Source organism: Caretta caretta, chromosome 6, assembly GCF_965140235.1.
Source record: "Caretta caretta isolate rCarCar2 chromosome 6, rCarCar1.hap1, whole genome shotgun sequence".
NCBI lineage: Eukaryota > Metazoa > Chordata > Testudines > Cheloniidae > Caretta > Caretta caretta.
In genome coordinates, this window is record NC_134211.1 from 114,206,749 (window position 1) to 114,222,598 (window position 15,850).

Genomic DNA, 15,850 nt, shown 5'->3' on the forward strand with positions numbered 1-15,850 from the left:
AGGACCACCTGGATTATAAATACAGAAAGAGAACGTCAGGTTTAAAGTTACCAAGAAAACAAGCTTCCTAAGAAAACAAGCCTAATTTCCAGTATCATCTATAAAATCTACTAAATGTATTATCTGATATAAGAATTAGAAGAAAACAGCTGAAAATTAAGATCAAGTGACATCTTTTTTATTTCATTTGTTGTGTGACTGGCTAGCCAGTCACACAATTTATTTACAGATATCAAAAAGTAATGTTCATGTCCTTAGGTCGTTACTCCCCACAGGAACATCACTACTCTTCTGCAGAAGAGACGGGCTAAAGATGAGCAGACATCTTATGCTGTTCTGGTTTTAATTCCTCGGTTCTGGTGTTCTGCTCATTTTCATCAGGATGTCTAATTATCCTGTTTAGGATTTAGAGTGAATGGGCTGTAACAAACTTTGAATATGTTGCTTTCTTCCCATCTTCTGCAGCCCAGTTTTGGGGTTTTGTTCCGGGGAAGAGGGGTTCTATTTACAACCAAGAGTTATTTAACCTTACTCGTATGAAGTATGAAATACAGAGCTGCAGTTAAGGATATTAACTTTAGAAATATTTTGTATGTTCTTTCACAGGTCAGAAGCTTTGCTCAGGTCTCGAGCTGTGTGTATTTATATTTATTTATCATACTAATGATGAGCTCATTAGGCTTTAGGAGATTGAAACATTTTGTTCTGATTTCAACAACTTACAATTTAAAAAAATTTATAAAAGTAGGGGGTTGCACACCTTGTAGCTTCTGTAGGCCAAGCTCATTGCATGCACCAGGGGCTCCTAGCATCCCTCCTTTCCACCCCACAAGCTCCCTATGTATGGCCTCCCATCCCCTTCTGTTTAGGGACTCCCTGCAATCCACTCACATGCCAGAGGCTCTCTGTGTGCCTCCCATCTCTCTCTCCCCCATCATTCTTTCCCCAGAAATTGAGGGGCTCTGTATATCCCCCATTCCTCCATGCTATGATCCCCCATGCTGGCGGCTCGGTGTGCATCCCCTTTTTCCCTCCATGCCAGCCAGGGTCTCTATATGTCCCATCCATGCCAGGGTCCCCATTATTCCTGCATGCCAGGGGCTCCATGTACCCACATTTCCCCATGCTAGGGACTCTGTATGCCTCCTCCATTTCCCCATTTCTCTCTTTTCCCCAAACCAGGAGCTCTGCGTGTACCTCCTTTCCCCACATGTCAAAGGCTCTTTATGCACCGCCATTCTCTTTTTCCTCCTCCATCATGCTTTCCCATCCCCCTGCCCCCATGTTCTCCTTTTTCCTTCCTTCTTTCTTTCTCTGTCAGTATTTTAAAACTGTATTGGGAGGATGAGAAGAGCTAATGTGAGGCATGTTGTTGTGCTGGAAATTGCAGAGCTGGCTGAAGCTTGATACGGGAATACAATATCACAAATAGGCCTAAACTCCAAAATCTTTAAAACTGGAAAAGTTTTAAATAAAATGATGTATTGAAGAAGGCAACAAGTTTTATGAGGTAACCCAAGAGACTTCTTATACTGTGTCCTTTGCAACCTAGGCACTACAAGGATGGGTGTTTGATAATATATTGTAAAAATAAATCTATTTATCAATGTATGCATTCTTTTAACGGAAGTCTCACCATGCAGGGACTCTTGTGCAATTAGTAGAATGCAGCAGTCCCAAGGAATTCCCCTTGTTTAAAATGAGAAAGTTGGTCTTATCTACACTTAAAAGTGATGTCAGCCTAGCTCCATTGGTCAGGGGTATGAAAAACCACACCTCTGATTGAGGGCTTGTCTACACTTAAAACCCTGCAGGATGCACTGCACTGCAGTAGCGCTTCAGTGAAGATGCTACCTACACTGATGGGAGAGATTCTCCCATTGACGTAGCTCTGTCTACACCGGGGGGTTAGGTCCGTTTAACTCTCACCCCTGAGAAACATAGCTATCCCAACCTAATTTCCTAGTGTAGACCAGCCTCAGATATAATGGAAGACGGCTTCTGTCAATGTAGCTAACATTATTTAGGGAGTGGAGTTCCTGTACCAGCAGAAAAACTGGAACCCTGTTGGTGTGGACTACGTCGATCCTAGTGGGCTGTCCTGGCATAGCTCTATGGATATAGGCTTACTCTCACTTAGTGCAACTTCCCCTCTTATGTACACTTAAATCTCTTTTTGAGCCTGGAATATGACATGCATCTCAGGCTGCACTAAATTTAGACCACATTGTTGGAAAGGGTTTTAAAGATTTAGAAGAAAGACAGTATGATTTTAAAACAGCACAGGAATGTAGAAAAGTTAAATAGAGCAGCCTTTGGGCTGGAATTTATTGAAATTCCACATAACATACAAATGAAAACAAGTAACATAACAGTAATATTATGTACATACTAATGTACATAAAAGTGCATTAAAATAAACTAAAATACCTCAGATTTTCTTTCATATAATATAAGCCATGTAGTAATGAATACACAGTGTTGTCAACTCTTGCCTTTTTGTCATGAGTCTTGTGATATTTGATGCTTTTTATTAAGGCTCCATTTTCTAGAGCTATGTAATTACCTGAAAATTTCTGATTTCATTAAAAGATACAAGTTTCTAGCCCTCGTGGTTGTGGAGAAAAGCTTGCAAATGTGACCTGAGTGCACCCTAAAGGCTCAAAACCCAGAAGGCAATTAAAAGAGAACCCAACCTTTATTTTTTTAATATTTATTAAATCTCATGATTCTTAAATCAATCCCATGATTTTGCCCTTAGTCATGGGTTTCGAATGCTCTGAGACTGTAATACTGAATACACATCCTATAACACAATTAATATAGCTATGAGGGCTCCAGGCACCCATGGTCAGCCCTTGAAGGGAAAAAATATCTTGTGGTGTTCTTGAGCAAACTACTTGGGAGTTAGATCCCTAGGCACTTGTGAAAATCCCAGTAGTCACCTGTCTGTGTGTTTTGGTGCCTAAACAGCATTAAAAATCTGGCCCTTAGCTTTCAAGGGTCACTTTCAGTTAGACTTAGGTTTTTAAGTACCTAACACAAGTTTAGAATATGAGACTTAGGTTCTTTAGTAACTTAGGCACTTTTGAAAATTTCCCCCCTATTCTCCAACTGCAAGACATTAGTGACTTAAATAACAGAACGCCACTAGCCATCACCTTCAGCCCCCAACTAAAACCTCTCCAACGTATCATCAAGGATCTACAACCTATCCTGAAGGACGACCCATCACTCTCACAGATCTTGGGAGACAGGCCAGTCCTTGCTTACAGACAGCCCCCCAACCTGAAGCAAATACTCACCAGCAACCACACACCACACAACAGAACCACTAACCCAGGAACCTATCCTTGCAACAAAGCCTGTTGCCAACTGTGTCCACATATCTATTCTGGGGACACCATCACAGGGCCTAATCACATCAGCCACACTATCAGAGGCTCATTCACCTGCACATCTACCAATGCGATATATGCCATCATGTGCCAGCAATGCCCCTCTGCCATGTACATTGGTCAAACTGGACAGTCTCTACGTAAAAGAATAAATGGACGCAAATCAGACGTCAAGAATTATAACATTCAAAAACCGGTCGGAGAACACTTCAATCTCTTCGGTCACTCGATTACAGATCTAAAAGTTGCAATTCTTCAACAAAAAAACTTCAAAAACGGACTCCAACCAGAGACTGCTGAACTGGAATTAATTTGCAAACTGGATACAATTAACTTAGGCTTGAATAAAGACTGGGAGTGGATGGGTCATTACACAAAGTAAAACTATTTCCCCATGTTTATTCAATCCTCCCCCGCACCCCGCGTCCCACTGTTCCTCAGACGTTCTTGTCAACTGCTGGAAATGGCCCACCTTGATTATCACTACAAAAGGTCCGTTCCCCCCCACCACCCCGTGTCGTCCCCCCCCCCCCTTGCTGGTAATAGCTAACCTTAAGTGATCACTCTCATTACAGGTTTCCACACCCTCAGTAGGTAAAACAATCACATCACCTTCATGCTCTCCTTGTGCCCTGGCTAGGATCTCACCCTGATTAGACAGAGTTGCTACACCCTTTTCCAACAACACACTAGCAACAGGCAAAATACAAGCACCAGAATTGTCTGGTCTCTGGGATTTTACATAGACACTAACTGGATGCGACCTAGTTACAGTGCCATTCTCCCGAGCAGACACAAACTTAGGAGGACCCTTCCCTTCCTGGGCTTTAGCTGAATTCAGAACCAACTCTGAGACAACTGCACTATTTTCAACCATCACAGGCTGAAAGGGCCCTTCTGTCTGCTCCACAGACAAAGAAGAGCTGGACACACTTTCTCCTTTACCAAGCACCTTGCCACTCCCAACAGATAACCTGCCCTGCCTGTGTCTCCCCACACTCAGCTGGGGTCTCAGCTCCCACTGTGCGCAGCGCTGCCTTTGCTGTCCCAGTGGGGGTAGGCAGCAAGCTCGCTGCTTTCCTCACTGCATCAGAGCCAGCGTGAGCCCCCTCTCCACCGATTGGTTCCCTGGATTCAAATTCAAACCCTTGGCAGTTACAGGAGCAAGGCCTGGATACTGTCCCAAAGAGACCCAGTCACCCCACAACAGGGTCTCGCAGCTGGTATCCTGGAGAACCCCAAGGACCAGCCAGCCCGACCCCTCCTGGGTCTGCACAGGGATCTGGGCCATAGGCAGGGCGAGGGGCTTCATCCCTGGGACCCTCACCCAGCTCACACACCCCTCAGCATCTGAGGCTGCACCACCCAGGGCCTGACAACAGTTCTCTCTGTCCCAGGATCTCGCCACCCCAGGAATGTCTCCCCATTGACCATCACCTTCCGCTCCCACTGGAGGTCCGAGGGGCCTGACCCCAGGAAACTCCACACAGACATATATGTTGGGGTCAGGAATGGGAGCCTGTCCACCTCCCCACCCATCTGGCTGACGGAGTCTATGGCCTTGGGACCCAGCAAGGGAGCTAGACACCGGGGCTTTTCCGCAGGGTCCCCCTGGTTCAAATCTTCAGCCTGCTCAAAGGCAGTGAGGTGGGCATCCACATCGCCCCCCAACTTAACCAGGGGCAGCAATTTAGTCTCGAGGTTCCCTGCGGAACTGGCACCCTGGGGTCTATCCCCACTCACCTCTGGGAGGTCCCCAATTCCTCTCCGCTCCACCACCACCAGTTCATGCTGCTGCTGCTTCTGCAGCTCTTTCTTGGATTCTCGCTGTCTCTCACAGTCCTCTTGCTCTCTCGGACTCAGCTCCAATCCCATCCATCTCCGATCCCCCGATGGGGAACCCGATCATGAAGACCCTCGTCTGGTCGGGGACAGGAGTCTTGGTGATGCCTGGCTACCACTCCAGCTGCTCCCAGATCCTGCTATAGCCCCACTTGGGGTCAGGAATCTGTTCCTTAGAGCGGTCATCCTCCTCCAGCTGCACGATTAGCTGTGCTTTGGTGAACTTTCCAATGCTCAACCCTTCCTTTCTGCACAGGGTTACAATGTCCTTCTTAAGGAGACGGTGACAGGCCATCACTCCGCTCTTCCTAAGTTGTTGTGGACTCACAGGCCTGTGTGCTCTCAGCTCCCCACGGTTTCCAGGGAGAACCCCTAGTGTGCCTGCCCTTCTCGAGGTCACCACCTCTTTGCCAGGGTCGAGCTGCAGACTCCTCCGCCCCTGGGACCGCTTGCTGCAATCCACCCTGTTGTGTATGGTAACACCCATTGTTTCATGTTCTCTATGTATATAAATCTCCCCTCTGTATTTTCCACTGAATGCATCTGATGAAGTGAGCTATAGCTCACGAAAGCTTATGCTCAAATAAATTTGTTAGTCTCTAAAGTGCCACAAGTACTCCTTTTCTTTTTGTGGATACAGACTAACATGGCTGCTACTCTGAAACCTGTAATTAATTAAGATGAGCTATTATCAGCAGGAGAAAAAAAACTTTTGTAGTGATAATCAAGATGGCCCATTTAGACAGTTGACAAGAAGGTGTGAGGATACTTATCTCACACCTTCTTGTCAACTGTCTAAATGGGCCATCTTGATTATCACTACAAAAGTTTTTTTTCTCCTGCTGATAATAGCTCATCTTAATTAATTAACCTCTTACAGTTTGTATGGCAGCTTCCACCTTCTCTGTATGTGTATATCTATATATCTTCTTACTATATGTTCCATTCTATGCATCCGATGATGTGAGCTGTAGTGCACAAAAGCTTATGCTCTAATAAATGTGTTAGTCTCTAAGGTGCCAGAAGTACTCCTGTTCTTTTTGTGGATACAGACTAACACGGCTGCTACTCTGAAACCAATCAGACTATAGTTCTTGAGAAAGCTGGGAAAAACTGAAAAACTAAAATAAGGTGAAAAGAAAAGGAGTACTTGTGGCACCTTAGAGACTAACCAATTTATTTGAGCATGAGCTTTCGTGAGCTACAGCTCACTTCATCAGATGTTTACCGTGGAAACTGCAGCAGACTTTATATACACACAGAGAATATGAAACAATACCTCCTCCCACCCCACTGTCCTGCTGGTAATAGCTTATCTACAGCATTTGCTCAAGAAACTTCCTGAAAAAGCACAAGATCAAATCCGCACAGACACACCCCTGGAACCCCGACCTGGGATATTCTATCTACTACCCAAGATCCATAAACCTGGAAATCCTGGGCGCCCCATCATCTCAGGCATTGGCACCCTGACAGCAGGATTGTCTGGCTATGTAGACTCCCTCCTCAGGCCCTACGCTACCAGCACTCCCAGCTACCTTCGAGACACCACTGACTTCCTGAGGAAACTTCAATCCATCGGTGATCTTCCTGATAACACCATCCTGGCCACTATGGATGTAGAAGCCCTCTACACCAACATTCCACACAAAGATGGACTACAAGCCGTCAAAAACACTATCCCCGATAATGTCACGGCTAACCTGGTGGCTGAACTTTGTGACTTTGTCCTTACCCATAACTATTTCACATTTGGGGACAATGTATACCTTCAGATCAGCGGCACTGCTATGGGTACCCGCATGGCCCCACAGTATGCCAACATTTTTATGGCTGATTTAGAACAACGCTTCCTCAGCTCTCGTCCCCTAAAGCCCCTACTCTACTTGCGCTATATTGATGACATCTTCATCATCTGGACCCATGGAAAAGAAGCCCTTGAGGAATTCCACCACGATTTCAACAATTTCCATCCCACCACCAACCTCAGCCTGGTCCAGTCCACACAAGAGATCCACTTCCTGGACACTACAGTGCTAATAAACAATGGCCACATAAACACCACCCTATACCGGAAACCTACTGACCGCTATTCCTACCTGCATGCCTCCAGCTTTCACCCTGACCACACCACACGATCCATCGTCTACAGCCAAGCTCTGCGATACAACCGCATTTGCTCCAACCCCTCAGACAGAGACAAACACCTACAAGATCTCTGTCAAGCTTTCTTACAACTACAATACCCACCTGCAGAAGTAAAGAAACAGATTGATAGAGCCAGAAGAGTTCCCAGAAGTTACCTACTACAGGACAGGCCTAACAAAGAAAACAACAGAACGCCACTAGCGGTCACCTTCAGCCCCCAACTAAAACCCCTCCAACGCATTATTAAGGATCTACAACCTATCCTAAAGGATGACCCAACACTCTCACAAGTCTTGGGAGACAGGCCAGTCCTTGCCTACAGACAGCCCCGCAACCTGAAGCAAATACTCACCAACAACCACATACCACACAACAGAACCACTAACCCAGGAACTTATCCTTGCAACAAAGCCCGTTGCCAATTGTGCCCACATATCTATTCAGGGGACACCATCACAGGGCCTAATAACATCAGCCACACTATCAGAGGCTCGTTCACCTGCACATCCACCAATGTGATATATGCCATCATGTGCCAGCAATGCCCCTCTGCCATGTACATTGGTCAAACTGGACAGTCTCTACGTAAAAGAATAAATGGACACAAATCAGATGTCAAGAATTATAACATTCATAAACCAGTCGGAGAACACTTCAATCTCTCTGGTCACGCAATCACAGACATGAAGGTCGCTATCTTAAAACAAAAAAACTTCAAATCCAGACTCCAGCGAGAAACTGCTGAATTGGAATTCATTTGCAAATTGGATACTATTAATTTAGGCTTAAATAGAGACTGGGAGTGGCTAAGTCATTATGCAAGGTAGCCTGTTTCTTCTTGTTTTTTCCTACCCCCCCCCCCCCCCCAGATGTTCTAGTTTAACTTGGATTTAAACTTGGAGAGTGGTCAGTTTAGATGAGCTATTACCAGCAGGAGAGTGAGTTTGTGTGTGTATGGGGGTGGGGGGGATGTGAGAAAACCTTGATCTATGCAGGAAATAGCCCTACTTGATTATGTAAAGAGTTGTCACTTTGGATGGGCTAGCACCAGCAGGAGAGTGAATTTGTGTGGGGGGTGGAGGGTGAGAAAACCTGGATTTGTGCTGGAAATGGCCCACCTGTTGATCACTTTAGATAAGCTATTACCAGCAGGACAGTGGGGTGGGAGGAGGTATTGTTTCATATTCTCTGTGTGTATATAAAGTCTGCTGCAGTTTCCACGGTAAACATCTGATGAAGTGAGCTGTAGCTCACGAAAGCTCATGCTCAAATAAATTGGTTAGTCTCTAAGGTGCCACAAGTACTCCTTTTCTTTTTGCGAATACAGACTAACACGGCTGTTCCTCTGAAACCTAAAATAAGGTGGAAAACATGGGGACCTGACCAAGACATGGATGCAGAAATAATAAAGATCAAACTGCCAAATCTTTAGCTGCAGTAGTAGAGAGACATAATAATGTCCTTAATCATCTGTTTGTGTCTTTCTTTTGCAGGGTGGGAATAATGCAGGCCACACTGTCGTTGTTGATGGGAAGGAATATGATTTTCACCTCTTTCCTAGTGGCATAATTAATCCAAAGGCAATTTCTTTCATTGGTAAGATAAACATCTTGTCCTGTTCAAAAGTTAATGTTGCATGGAAGGCAATCATAATCAGGGTTTTATAAAACAAATAAACAAAAACATGAAAGGTTGTGAGTAAGGATTCTTTTGGCTTCAGCTGTTTTATTTTTATTACTACAGTTGTAAGATTATTTGCCACATTTCACACCGTTATTTCTTATTCAATGTCATGTTAATATCCATTATTAGAGAAACCGTGAAAATATAAATCTTCCTTTCTGTATCCTTGCTTTTTTAATGATATTTGGGAGTTCAGCTCTTGTCTTCCAGATGTGCATGTTCAAAATTGCATATGCATATACATTTGCCTGCACTTTGCAGATGCGAACACCTGTACATACACTAACCGATCCTTTTACTTTTCTCTAGCCTCTCCTCTTTTCCCAAATTTCAGAAATATGTCCCAAGATTCAGTGCTTTACTTGGCAGAATATCTTCCAGGCAGTCTTTTGCCATCCATACTTCTTGAAATGTGTGCTCTTCTGGGCTGATGTCACATCGCAATGTTATGATTTTTGTGTTACAACATCATGATATAAGTGTCATTGCAACACTGCATTCATTGGGTTTGTCGAACATGGTAGCTGGAATGCAAACCAGAAGCTGGATTTCTAAGAATGTATCTAGCTCCATTTCCTACATACTGACTATCGCTAGCATGAACTGCATTTCATGAATAATTTTTCAACAGGATATTTACTATAGCTGAACTAAACTAATGGGCCGTTTGAAAAAAAATAGAGCCAATGGTCAGATTTTAAAAGAAGTTAGTGCTTGAGCCTACCCAAGTGGTAACTCTGTACTTGTTTGCAAATTGGTTGTTTTACATGAACAGCCTGGGTTTTCTTGGCACAATTTATGCATCTGAGTTTGACTATTTGGTCCTAGCAAATAAACAAAGATTTGAATGGTTTGTATCTTGCTTATTGTCCCTAATTATACCACTTGTCAGCAACATAGATATTACAGGGAATATGCAAGACATGACAAATGTAATTAAAGCTTTTAGAAAAAGTAGATGTCACAGTACACTCCTTATATGAAGTATACCTTACTCTGAGATTTTATAATGTTGTACTAATCAAAATAGCTGCAATTTTCCTTTAACATTACACCAAAAGCAACACTAACATACTGTTATAAGTACTCTAAAGGTTGGCCTGAGTCAGATTACTTAGGGTTGGTCTACACCGGGAATTTACATCAGCGTAGCTAGGTCGCTCAGGGGTGTGAAAAATCCACACACCTGAACGACGTAGTTAAGCCAACCTAACCCCCAATGTAGACATCAAGTCAACAGAAGAATTCTGCCATTGACCTAGCTACTGCTTCTCATGGAGGTGGATTAACTAGGCTGATGGGAGAATCTCTCCTGTTGACAGAGGTAGTGCCTGCACTTGAAATGCTACAGCAGCACAGCCCTTAGATCCAATCCCAGATTTTAAATCTTTTCCCGTTCCAAATTTTGGAGGTGCTCAGATTTGTGGTACTGGTTCCAGCCCATCTCTAGTTTCAATACTAAAATATACTAAGTAAAACTTCTGTTTTTCTGGTGACAAATATGGTTGGTTCTGTTTCCAGTTAGTATGGAAAATAACTAATAACCAATATAGATTTATGCAGAGAAGCAGGTACTGCATGTATTTCTGGTGCTTCCAGGAAGAAGCAAGTAGCAGCTGTTTCCAGCCCACCATGTCTCTTATCCTTCCTCATCTCCAGTACACACTGTATTGTTTATGGAACTTAATTTCCAGTTTTAAAGGAAAAAAACATTTCTCATGTATCACAGTAGCTATTTTGAGCTCAGTGTAAAGATATAAGAACATAAGAGCGGCCATATTGGGTCAGACCAAAGGTCTGTTTAGGCCAGTATCCTGTCTTCCAACAGTGGCCAATGCCAGGTGCCCCAAAGGGAATGAACAGAACAGGTAATCATCAAGTGATCCATCCCCTGTCGCCCAGTCCCAAATGCATTTGATAGATGAAGACTTAAATAATATCAGCCATATATGTCCCTGGTGTAAGTCCATTGACTTCTTTGAGCTTACACCAATGTGGAATTGAGGTCCAAAAGCCATTTCAATCAAAAGACTCCATTGACTTCAGTTGGCTTTGAATCAGACCCCAAATTCAGATCTGATGTAAGCAGGTATAATTCTATTGACTTTAGTAGACTTAGCACCTGTTTATACCAAATGTGAATTTGGCTCCAAAGGTTCTTAAAACCAATTAATGATGAGCACAGGGTAATCTTCAGTCCTAGGGAAGTTTTAATGAGATTTTTTCAGTACAAAATATGATGTTTACATGAGTCATTTTAAAGGATGGATATTCTATCTCCTGCTTTTTAAAATAAATCTTTTGTGTTTTCCCAAAGGTAATGGGGTGGTTATACATTTACCAGGCTTGTTTGAAGAAGCTGAAAAAAATGAAAAGAAAGGTTTGTGTCAACTAATCTTGTAAATAATTTTTTTTATAATGGTAGGTAAATCAAAGTACATTTCAGACCCAGATTTTGACCACTTGCCATAAATATTCTGTATAGCAATTTTCCAATTTAAAATAATTTAGAGAGCAATCCTGACAAAATACAGGGTGTAAGTGTCTTATGGACAAATTTTAAAGAACAGTCTCTGAATTCTATGGGGGCAGTTATTTGCTGCAACAAAAGATAAGGTGAAATCCTGGTTCCACTGAAGTCAGTGGCAAAAATCCCATTGACTTCAATAGGCCCAGGATTTCTGTGTCCTAGCTTCTGTGCAGAAATGTTTATAATTGCAAATTCTATGCTTTGGTGGGAACAAATTGTGGGTACAATTTTTAAAAATTTAGTTAAAGCTTTTTTTCATAGACAGGCAGCACTTTGGAAAAAAAATTAAAGTATCATCATTAGCAACACAGTTAATAGCTTTTGACTTAATTTATAACAAAAATTGAATGTGTACTACAGTATAATGGGATTATGAAGAATACCTGATACCTTTATCCATACCAAAATCAGAAAGTATTGTCCAGTTGAAAACAGTTGATTGATGTGTTAACCAAGGTGACTTCTACTCCATTTAAAGTAAACTGTACATCTGGATTTGCAACACATTTAACAAGAAAGAGAATTAGAGGAAAGATACAGTAAAACTAAAAGTAAATGCCCAAGTCTGACAACCTCAGTAGAATATAAATCTTAAGTCTTTAATGTATATCTTCTGACAGGTTTAAAGGATTGGGAGAAAAGACTCGTCATATCAGATAGAGCACACATTGGTAAGTATTTATCAAAGTAAAGATTAAAGCATAGAAAGGACTGATAGGAAACGCAAATGATAGGCCCAGCATATGCATTCAAAACTGCTATTTTACCTTGAAAAGGAATCCTGTATTTGTATCTAATATTGTTTCTTCCCATGCTGTAGAGAATGAATAAACTTTACCAGTAAGATATTAATAGAATTTATAGTTCCTAATATGTAGTTCTGCATATTGTTTTCATAATATTCTGTAATACTTCATGTGAGAACAGTGCATATTCAACAATCGCAAAGGCTTTTGGACTTAGCATTTAAATTGTAGATACCAGTGTGTTTTGTTTTGTTTTTAAGATGTTTTTCTCCTTCGGTGTCTCATCCTGTTCCTGTGGTTTTCCTTTGCTGTGCAGTGTTTGACTTTCACCAGGCAGTTGATGGACTTCAAGAAGTACAGCGTCAAGCACAAGAGGGAAAAAAGTAATTATATATCAACATCTTTATTACACACACACACCCCTCCTGCCCTGGGGGTTCTTAGCTGAGTTGAGCCAGATCCAAGGATTGAGGCCTTTTCTGCACACAGTGCATAGTAGCAATTATTATGCATGTGTACTGAAGCAGGAAAACTTCAATATCTGTAATAATAAAAAGTTAGAGCTTTATTCATAAAATATTCGTCTCCATTTTGGAACACTTCCCTAATATGTAGTATAATGAAAAGTTTTGATAAAATTCAGTAGCATAAAACATATTTTTATACACACGTTTAGACACACTTTTTTCTTTATTTAATTAGTATTGGTACGACAAAGAAAGGAATTGGACCAACGTATTCTTCCAAAGCTGCACGAACAGGCCTTCGTATTTGTGACCTCCTTTCAGACTTTGATGAATTTTCTTCAAGGTACAATTATTAATACTTCTAAAATAGTCTATCGAGGAATGGTACGTTTTGGATGACAAGTTGGCTTTATAAGGGGACATTTTTAAACTAGTGTGTATGAGTTTGTGTGCAAATCCTTTAAATAAAAAAAAAAAGGAAGTAGGTGCAGGGGAAACTTTAGTAAATATTTATTGTGTGTGTGCACAGCTTCCAGTCACTTTAAATGACCAGGGCATGGATAAACGTTGTTTATACTCGTATGTGAGTCATATGTATTTTCACTGGAGAACTTTTACTATACTTATTTTATGATACAAACTGAATAGTTGCCAAAGATTTTTAAAACAGAAACTACTGCAAGTTCTGCATATACAAGTTTTTGGTATTTTGCAGGTTCAAGAATCTGGCACACCAATACAAGTCAATGTTTCCCACTTTGGAAATAGACACAGAAGGGCAACTGAAAAAACTAAAGGTAAAGATTTAATATTGGGGAAGATTCATATAGTCATAGATTCTAAAGCCAGAAAGGAACACTGTGATCATATATAAAGATGTAAAAAGAACCAAGGTAGAAAAATGTTAAAATCTAAATCCAGCTGAAAATGTCTCTGAATTATTTCTTATAAAAACTGTAAAACTACGAAAATTGTATAAGAAATTAAAGCATATTGAGGAAATACATACATACATACATACATCATCATACAACTGATGAATCACAGTAAAATACATATTTTATAATAGAATGCTCTCAGATAAGGAATATTAAAAATAAGTCCTAATAAAAAGAGATGTTCAAAACATAGTTATTATTCTAATGTAATGTGTATCAAGATAAATTGATCATGCTTTATTAAAGAGATCTGGGCAATACAGACTTGCGGTCACTTTTCTTATCCTTCTGCCCGTGACTGAATTCTAGGCTATCTAAGAGACTTCCAGGCCTATTGCAGAACTAGTTTTAGCAATTAGTTGTTGCACAGAGCATTTCTGTCTCATCCATATATTAGTATGGCTAGATTATGTTCTGTTTAAAATATGATGTAGCTGTGCATCATTGCTGCTGAGGTACGCAATATAGAAATGGTATACAACATTCTAACAGTAATCGTCTTTTTGGGTGTGTGAGTGATTAGGCACAGTTTTGTTATGGCATGATAACGAATTGTTTTGTTTTCCAGGTAAAATGTAGTTTTGAGGCTGGCATGTTAGAGTCATTTGTGAGTTTTTACAGCTGACCATATTGTTTATTGCTCCAGCCATTCTGGTAGCATTGTTTGGTGAAATGTACATTTATATTGAAACTTTCAGGGATACGCTGAAAAAATAAGACCAATGGTCCGAGATGGTGTTTATTTTATGTATGAAGCTCTTCACGGCTCCCCAAAGAAAATTCTTATTGAAGGTGCCAATGCAGCACTACTTGACATTGACTTTGGTAAGTAACCCTGTAAAGTACATTTAACTCCTGAGAGATGGCTTGTTTTCATTTGTCTTTGCATCAGCTTTGCTAACAGTAGGAAATCAGAAAAAAAAATCCTCTTATTATATCATTTGGGGATTATTGGGAGAATGGCCAGAACATTATTTCACTTTTCATAATTCTGAACTAAACATTACTGTTCAGGCAAATAGCAGCAGTGCACAAATGCAGTGGCTGATGATTTTACAAGATATGCTAAAGGAGGTGGCTTTGCCTCTGTGGGCCCTTACACCAAATTCTATTATCCTAAATCCAACCGAAGTGAAAGCTTTATCAGTTTCAATATATGTATACTAGCCTGGTGGATAGGGGGAAGTGGTAGAAGTGGTATATCTTGACTTTAGTAAGGCTTTTGATACTGTCTCACGTGACTTTCTCATAAACAAACTAGGGAAATACAGCCTAGGTGGAGCTACTATAAGGTGGGTGCATAACTGGTTGGAAAACCCTTCCCAGATAGTAGTTATCAGTGCTTCACAGTCAAGCTGGAAGAGCATATCAGGTGGGGTCCTGCAGGGATCGGTCTTGGGTCCAGTTCTGTTCAATGTCTTCATCAATGATATAGATAATAGCATAGAGAGTACACTTTTAAAGTTTGTGGATGATACCAAGTAGGGAGGGGTTGTAAGTGCTTTGGAGGATAGGATTACAATTCAAAATGGTCTGGTCAAACTGTAGAAATGGTTTGAAGTAAAGAGGATAAAATTCAATAAGGACAAATGTAAAGTACTCCACTAAAGAAGGAACAATCAGTTGTACACATACAAAATGGGAAATGACTGTCTAGGAAGGAGTGTTGTGGAAACGGATCTGGGGGTTATAATGGATCGTAAGCTAAATATGACTCAACAGTGCAACGCTGTTGCAAAAATAGCAAACATCATTCTGGGATGTATTAGTAGGAGGGCAAGCAAGACACTAGAAGTGATTCTACTCCATGCTGATAAGGTCTCAACTGGAGTAATGTGTTCAGTTCTGGGCACCATATTTCAGGAAAGACATGGAGGAATTGGAGACAGTCCAGGGGAGAGTCATAAAAATAATTAAAGGTCTAGAAAACGGGTCTATGAGGAAATATGAAAAAAATGGGTTTGTTTAGTCTGGAGAAGAGAAGACGGAACAGGGACATAACAGTTTTCAAATACATAAAAGGGCGTTAGAAGGAGGAGGGAGAAAAATTGTCTCGTTAACCTCTGAGGATAGGATAAGAAGCAACGGGATTAAACTG

At 41.3% G+C, this 15,850-nt stretch overlaps 1 protein-coding gene across 1 annotated transcript in view; it reads left to right on the plus strand.

Annotated features, from left to right (window-relative positions):
• ADSS1 (adenylosuccinate synthase 1) overlaps positions 1–15,850 on the plus strand; it is a 48,005-nt gene that overhangs the window by 11,795 nt on the left and 20,360 nt on the right. The window contains exons 2-8 of the mRNA XM_048853629.2: positions 8,882–8,984; positions 11,389–11,451; positions 12,222–12,272; positions 12,664–12,730; positions 13,050–13,157; positions 13,530–13,611; positions 14,451–14,577. Coding sequence (XP_048709586.2) covers positions 8,882–8,984; positions 11,389–11,451; positions 12,222–12,272; positions 12,664–12,730; positions 13,050–13,157; positions 13,530–13,611; positions 14,451–14,577 — 601 coding nt within the window. The remainder of the gene's footprint in view (positions 1–8,881; positions 8,985–11,388; positions 11,452–12,221; positions 12,273–12,663; positions 12,731–13,049; positions 13,158–13,529; positions 13,612–14,450; positions 14,578–15,850) is intronic.